This window comes from Papaver somniferum, chromosome 8 (genome assembly GCF_003573695.1).
Source record: "Papaver somniferum cultivar HN1 chromosome 8, ASM357369v1, whole genome shotgun sequence".
Taxonomy (NCBI): domain Eukaryota; kingdom Viridiplantae; phylum Streptophyta; class Magnoliopsida; order Ranunculales; family Papaveraceae; genus Papaver; species Papaver somniferum.
The window spans coordinates 66,235,677-66,243,102 of NC_039365.1; the positions used below are offsets into that span (position 1 = coordinate 66,235,677).

A 7,426-nucleotide genomic window follows, 5' to 3' on the forward strand; every position below is an offset into this window, starting at 1 on the left:
CATCAATTTTTTCCATTAGAGTGATCCTGGGAAGGGCAACTCCAATTGGTTTTCACTTGGGGCCATTACTATAGTTTTGGCCATTTTATTATACTTGTACAAGGTAAAATTATTGAAGGAAACATTGGTGTGTTGCTGTTGTTGGGTGATAATTTGTTTAGTTAGACCCTATGTTGTGTTAGGCGCTAGGCGAGGCACGCCCGTGGAAAAAAAAACTGTGCACATCTTGGCGCCTAGGGCGCCTTTCACAACATAGGTTAGACCTGATGAACACAAAACTATCACCACAATTTTGTTACTCACAAGAAGATAAAACCAATCCAGATATCAATCTATGATAAGACGATACAAAAATATATACACAAATGATAATGCTAAGAGTTTTGATATTTAACTCTATGTAACTCCTCTATTTTTGCCTTTTCTATCCTTTCCCTTGATAGGAAGTGCGAGTAGCGGTGAAATCCTGATTCAGCTGCGTGTCTAATTCTTACTTCTCTTAGCTTTGTATGTCCGTGGTTACATGTCAAGCAAAAAAGCAAGTAAGCTACCCTCGACGAACGGAAAGAAAAGGAGTTAATTTAAGTTTTATCTAAAATGCATGTCAAGCAACATTGTGCCGTTAAAGGTAAAGAATGTCATACTGATGATAACTTACGAAACATTATCTAAAATAGCAGTTAGTAGATTTAGTTCGCGTTCCAAACTCCATGAGCCGCTGCTTGCATGGTTGATACTAAACTTGTATTGTTGAAAGTATCCGCTGAAGGTGATTATAGTAATCAAAGCTCTGTCAATGGGAGATTAAAGACACATATATCCATATCAATAAAAATAAATCAAATCAATTAGTTTAATTATAGGTCTGAAAGAAACCTCCAACTTTCTCAAAATCAAGTTCCTACGATCAGACAAATATACATCCTTCGGATTCTTGCGCACCTGATTGCCATCTTATACGGTTGAAACTGGTTCCAGTACAAGAAAATTTAATACAAACTAGGGAATCTTCAAGGAGGAAATTAGCAAAGAACTTACTGGGAAATGACAGGCTGCGATAGAGGAGATATGCCTGCAACTGTGTCTGCACCTCGACCTCGGATCATTACATAACTGAACTCAAAATTTAGAAACCAATGTACTACGTAAGGACACTAAAACAAGCACTTTTAATACAAAAATTCCTATCAACTGAGGTGGGAACTATAGACAACTTCTATTGGTATCATGACAGAAAATTTTATGTAAGAAGTGGTGGGATTCCACAGCTAGTTTACCTTTTTACTCCTGCTGGGACTGCATTGGGAAGAACATAATGATGGGCAGGTTCAAAAGCATCATTTATTTTATTTGGAATCATTGATCCAAGAAGGCTGCTAGATCTTTTGCTTCTGATAAAAAATGAGAAGTTCATGGGATAGAGAAGCCAAACAATCAATGAGCCATCTTATTAAAAACAAAAAAAATAACGAAAAATAATTGGTGGCAGTTCATAATTTTGGCTCACCTTTGGTTTATCATGAATGCAAGAGAGAAAACATGCACAGAACCTGATGAGCTTGTGGCAACCAGTATATCTGGAAGCTGCATTGACGGCCCAAATGAGAGGGAATATATGGCTGACGGATAGGTTCCCCTCCGAAAACCATAAGACTGAAAAAAATAGAGAAACAACTATATGACTGCAAGAAATAGAGAAAAGAATTATATGACTGCAAGAAATAGAGAAAACAGAGAAAAAGATGGTGCTAAGTTCTAATGCCGTGGATAACAGAAAAGTGTATACAGGCAGTAATTATGTAAGAAGGAAAACCCTTAATTTTGCAATATCAATTGTTTCCCTATGAAAACAAGTTGCAAGAGATAAGCATGGATAGAACTTCGAGAAGGGTATATTCAGTAATTACAGATTAAGGCATTACAACGGATGTTGTCTAGCAAAACAAGTTCACTAACTTCAACGGTCCACCCTCTCAGTACATGGCACATTTTAGTTTACCTTAGTTGCTTGAGTAACCAGATGTACTCTGATTATGGTTCCCTGCTCAGAAGCTGTTGCTATGTATAATCCGTTGGATGAAAGGGCGATTGCAGCCAATGGTGAGCGATGAGCTTCTATCTGTTATAAAAGTTAAGTTTCAGTGAGAACGAAGTTTGCAACAAGTGAATTAAAAATGGAAAAACGCTTCCAGAAAAGAAAAAAAAAAGGACAGAATATATGCTTCTCTATATCAGTGGTCATAAATTAAATTAATGATAAAAAAACAATCAATCAAAAAGGAAAAACAAAAAAGACACACACAACTTCAGTAATTGTTTGAGTTCACTTGCTCGTATTCTAGAGAAACGGAAAACCTCTGGATAGTGTGTGCAAAAGACCACAACAACTGTGAAGACTTTGTGAGCTGCATAAGGAAAATCGAGATAATCTGGATAATTTCCTCATCGTGTATTTCATCCATTATTAAATCTCCCAAACTCCTAATATCCTAAAAAGTATTTTCAATTATAACGAAATTGAAAGGCTCAAAGAAAACACACTATTCTACGAAAGGAGGAGTTTCTAATCATATCATTTCAGGGAGGATAATCCATAAATGACTATTAGATCAATCTCTCTCCCCAAACCAGCACATGCATCATCTCCATGTGATCTCCTAAAATATCTTGTGACGAACTTGAATGGATATGTTTGTCCGAGTTACAGATTTCCTCCTCTTTATTACTATCTCATATGTCATACCAGCACCGAACTGCAGCTGAAGCTTCTAGGAAGCTTGCAATTTATAAGCTTCTCAGTCTTCAACTGTGATTAAGCTTCAAATGAAGAAAAGCAAGCAAAATTTACCAACCTCACAATGCGACTGGAGTTCCATTACATTATAAAGAAGCACAGACCCTTTTGTCGTACTCGCAGGAAGAGCTAAGTAGCAGCTTACTGAATTTGGGGAGAATGCACAAAGTCCTGTAATTGAAATTGCTTAAAAAATTGAATATCCAAAGGCTAATTATGATGCACAAGTGTTGTGGTATTTGAGTCAACCAGGTAACTGTAACCATCAGACGACTCAGAACACGTGCAGGAAAGATAAGGACGCATGAAAATTGCCTCATTATCCAGTGAAAAACACCCGAGTGTTTCCAAGTTAACATCCAAGCGAACATTAATTGAAAAGAACAATATATCACAAAGACAATAATCAATTATAGAATTTCCAAGAGGTTACATTGTTGAATTAATATGAAATTTGAAGGTCCACCATTTGAAAGATCCTAATAGCGACAGAGGCAAAATATGCAAGCAAATCCTTTTTAGGTGCCAATCCAAAGAAAATAAGTAAGCATGAAACTGATTCAGAGGAAAAAACTAGTGACAAAACTAACTCTCACCCTTTGGATTTGACACTGTATCAATGGTATCCAGTATAGCAAGACTATTCAGATCATATATGTAAGTCTTATCTTGCAATAAGACGATGAGCCTGCATATGATGCCATGTATTCTATTAGAGACAGAAAAAATTGAAAGGTGAATAATATAGAGTTAGTTCAATCATATTTTTGTTAAATAACATAGCCAATGAGAGGCAATAAAAGAGAGGGAAAAAAAAAAAAGGAGATAAAAGAAGAAAAGCACATGAATAATCCGTCAATGATGCTAAACGTCACAACCATAAACAAACCTTACTTGCTCAAAAAAAATAAAAATCAGAAAAAATTTCTGCCACAGAGCACTAATGTGCCACAGACGGATACATCAAAATGGAATAATGGATTACAGAAAAAAAGAAGAAGAAGAGAGTTAACCAACCAAGGGTTTCAAGATTAGGAAGAAAGAAGAATTCTATCTAGAGGACGCCCATAGTATTTTAACTTGTTTCTTTACTGAGTGGTGATGATATGAACATCTACCTCATATTCAAATGTACAAGGATGGATACTTATTTCATTACTTCTATTTTTATGCTTCGGTCAAAATTAAGAGTCGAAGGATTGTTTTTCTTATTTCTGAAACAGAGTCCGAATGCTTACGCACTGTTGAAATACCACATCTTCAACCAGATTGAATAAAATGCCTTCATTTCTTGTTAGTTCTAGTTTGGTTTCTGTATAAGGTGGCCCAAACCAATAACAGTAAAAACTGAGAAACTCAGATATTAGAAATCCATCTCCCTTATAAAATTTATCTATTTTAATTACAAGTAATTCTGAAGATATTAGGAGAGTTTCATACATTGAGGCAAGTGTTAAAGATGTAAAGAAGAAGATAAAGTTATTACTGCAACAGATAAAACCACTCTTCGGATTCTCTTACAGTTAATATACAAATGCAACAAACAGAAATGATGGGCAATTGCAGTTTATTCATACTCTGGTATCTGTTCTTAAAAATGCAAAATCACCATAAGAAAAATATCTTCACATTTGTAAGCTCTACAAAAAAATTGAAAATAGATGATAGCAACAAGTACTATCCATGGTGTGGCCTTGTCGTCCATAGTGGCGACAACTGGTGTTAATAACTAATGCAGTCTTAGTGTTGGCACTTAACGAAATAATAGGTGGCCACATTTAGATTGAAGGTAACAATTTTGAAGTCCTTAAATGTTAAATGTTATAGATGGTTCTTCTCTGTTTTTGATACTATGAAACAAATCTCAAGAAAAGCCCGCTCACCTAATTCTTAGACACTAGCACTTGACAAAAACAGCTATGAACTTGAGATCTTCATCCACAACTAGACTCTTCACAGAAGGTGTAGTCAAAATCTAAACCAGCTAAGGAAATTATTAGTCAAGAAGGCACTACTAGCAGCATTTGCTTTATTATTTAGTGGAACTAAACTTGTCACTTTTTTTTTTTACCATAACGTCATTAAAAAACAAGATAACGCAAACTAAGCCACAGCATGATACTGCACACCTTTTCATATTTAAACGAACAGCAAGGATTGAAGTCAAGAAATTTAGTTCTCTAGCTGCAGCTCCAGTTTTAGTATTGAAAAGACATAGCCGTCGCGGAGATAATGATGGCTGTTGCATTCACATGAATACATAGTAAGTATCTATGAAATATCATAAGAACAATAGAAGGAACCTAAAAATGGTACAAAATACCTGCTCTCCTGCCCCTACAATGGCAAGTAGACTTGAGCCGAACATCATTTCTACAATGTTAAATGCTCCCATAGCTAGACAAAAAAAACAGACTTAACCATATCATTTCCTTTTACCACCAATACTGCAGTTACTTTCTCTTAAATACATGGATTTTAAATGTTATACATATAAGAAGAAAAATAAAAAAAAGGAAAAACAAACCTCTACAATAACAAAGTCTTCCACTATCAGAATCAAATATTTTGAATCCATCTCGTGTTCCAATTGAAAATCCACTGCAATTGCAGCAACAATAACAATTACAGACCCAATTCTTATCATTTCCTCAAAACCTAATTCTTGCAAAATAAGATTCCCAAAACTCTAAATTGTGTGAAACGGGCATATTAAAATACCTGTAATCCTGGTTGAAAGAAGCACAGAGAATTGGAGAAGGAGAAGAAGAGGACTGATTTGTCATTAATGGATTTCTTTGTGATCCTTACTAGAATTCAGGTTCCAACTAACAAAAACAGTGCCTTCTTTTACTCTGTTTATATTTTCTTTTGACGGCTATATATTTATAAAAGGAGAACCATTTTGACGGTGAGGAAAAGTTGATTACTACGACAAAATATACCTGGCGTTTTTAGGGGCCACCTCAAAGGATTTAGGGGCCATCAATTTATACCCAGCCAAAGACTCTAGTTAAGGGGTATCCTATATGATATTGAAGTTACATAAATGCCCTTCTGGTAAAACTGTATAAAAACCAAATCAAAAAAAATTCTACTCATTTCAACTCTTCTTCTTCCAGTTTCATATTATCTTCCGATTGTGAAAAAAAAAAAAATTCCTCGTTCAACCGAAACATCGCCGCGAATCGTAAAATCAAAACATCGTCGATTCGATTATAAAACAATGGATAAGAGAAATGAAACCCACAGACCTAGAACCAAAAATGTTGCTCGGGGTATCGATCCAAACATTGGAATTTTAGCAAGAAATAAAGAAATTCTTGCTGCAAATGAAGAAGAACTCGAAGAAGAAGTACCCTGAAATGTAGTCGGTGGTGGCGATTCCGAGACTCAAACACTTCATCAACTTCAAATGGCCCCAATTAGGTAAGAATCTATCATTTTTGGGGTTTATTTCGCTTTAATTCGTCGAATCGAGAAAAATTTTTTCTAGGGTTTTCGGTTATTTATCCAGATTCGGACGATATGCATGCTCATTTACTTCCGAATGTAGTCGTGTTCTTCATTTTTCAAGAACATCGACAATATTCGGGAGAAAGATTTGATGATTATCTGCCGAATATTGGTGGCCATATCTTCCTGGATACAAACTGCTAATAATCGGTAGTTTAATGAATTTTTTGGCTACCGAATATATTTAAGTAGACACAAAGTATTCGGAAGAACACTCACTACCGAATGTATATAGTGAAAAAATCTCAAAATTTCTGATATAGGAAAAATCCCATTTTGGGGCCAGTATTTATTCGGAAGACAATATAATGTTTTATACCTCCGATTGTGTAGGATAAAATTTTAGAGTTTCTGAACTCCAGTTGATAAATATTCGGTTGTAAACAAATATAAACTCTAAATAAAATAATTAAATACTTAAAATATAATAAAATACCTAAATAAATAATAAATAATCTATGATTATCCAATGCCTTGTGCCTCCATTGAATTTGTGTGCTCGCTGTGCGCTTCACTTGCTAGCCAGGGTGGCTTCCACAATCTTGAGAGACTTGACCCGTATAAAGGATCATATATGCCTGAGTGACGCATCGGGTCAACACCGTTGAAATTTTCCATAAAACGTGGTCTTATCATTCCACCCTCCTTCAACGAGACTTTGCCCTCAAAGTCCACTATATATATTGATACTGGATTCACATGCGATCTTAACATTACTTTTTTAGCCACTGAGTCTGCTGCTGCATTGTGATCTCTGTTAATAAATTGTACATTCGCTTGCGGTAATCTGCTTAAAATATAGGAAATTTCTTCTATAGTATTCTCTGCTGCCCAAGAAACGTCTGCTCCTTTTTTGTTAATGTTATCTTTCAGAACTTTACAATCTATAGCAATAAAAACACTTGAAAGAATATTGTCTTCTAGCCATTTTAAAGCATTTAAGAGAGATTTTGCTTCTGCATGTAAAGCCGAGAACGCCCAATCTGAACCCGCAGAAAGATGCATAAAGGCTTCTTGTTAGACCGAATATAGAATGAAGGCGTAACCTATTGATAAGTTCTCCTTGTTAAAAGACGTATCTGTAAAAATTATCCAATCCACTTTGAAATTGTTCCA

The 7,426-nt window shown here is 35.3% G+C and overlaps 1 protein-coding gene across 6 annotated transcripts; it reads right to left on the reverse strand.

Moving 5' to 3' along the window:
• Nucleotides 1–279: 279 nt before the first annotated feature.
• On the reverse strand, nt 280–5,670 carry LOC113301846 (autophagy-related protein 18b-like). Of its 6 annotated transcripts, none has more exons than XR_003336505.1 (13): nt 5,516–5,670; nt 5,322–5,395; nt 5,118–5,191; nt 4,924–5,033; nt 3,391–3,482; nt 2,853–2,965; nt 2,000–2,119; nt 1,508–1,653; nt 1,278–1,391; nt 1,039–1,113; nt 877–942; nt 659–763; nt 280–503 (listed from the first exon to the last, which is right to left on the reverse strand). XR_003336505.1 is itself a non-coding variant. In XM_026550685.1 (12 exons), the coding sequence occupies exons 1-12, from the start codon at nt 5,578–5,580 to the stop codon at nt 500–502; spliced, it is 1,119 nt and encodes a 372-aa protein (XP_026406470.1). In that variant the 5' UTR covers nt 5,581–5,670; the 3' UTR covers nt 280–499. The 6 variants fall into 6 exon arrangements, 4 of the variants coding, with proteins under 4 accessions (XP_026406470.1, XP_026406469.1, XP_026406472.1 ...); XR_003336504.1 differs by having other exon boundaries at nt 877–968; XM_026550685.1 differs by lacking the exon at nt 877–942 and having other exon boundaries at nt 659–790.
• Between the last annotated feature and the right edge of the window lie 1,756 nt (nt 5,671–7,426).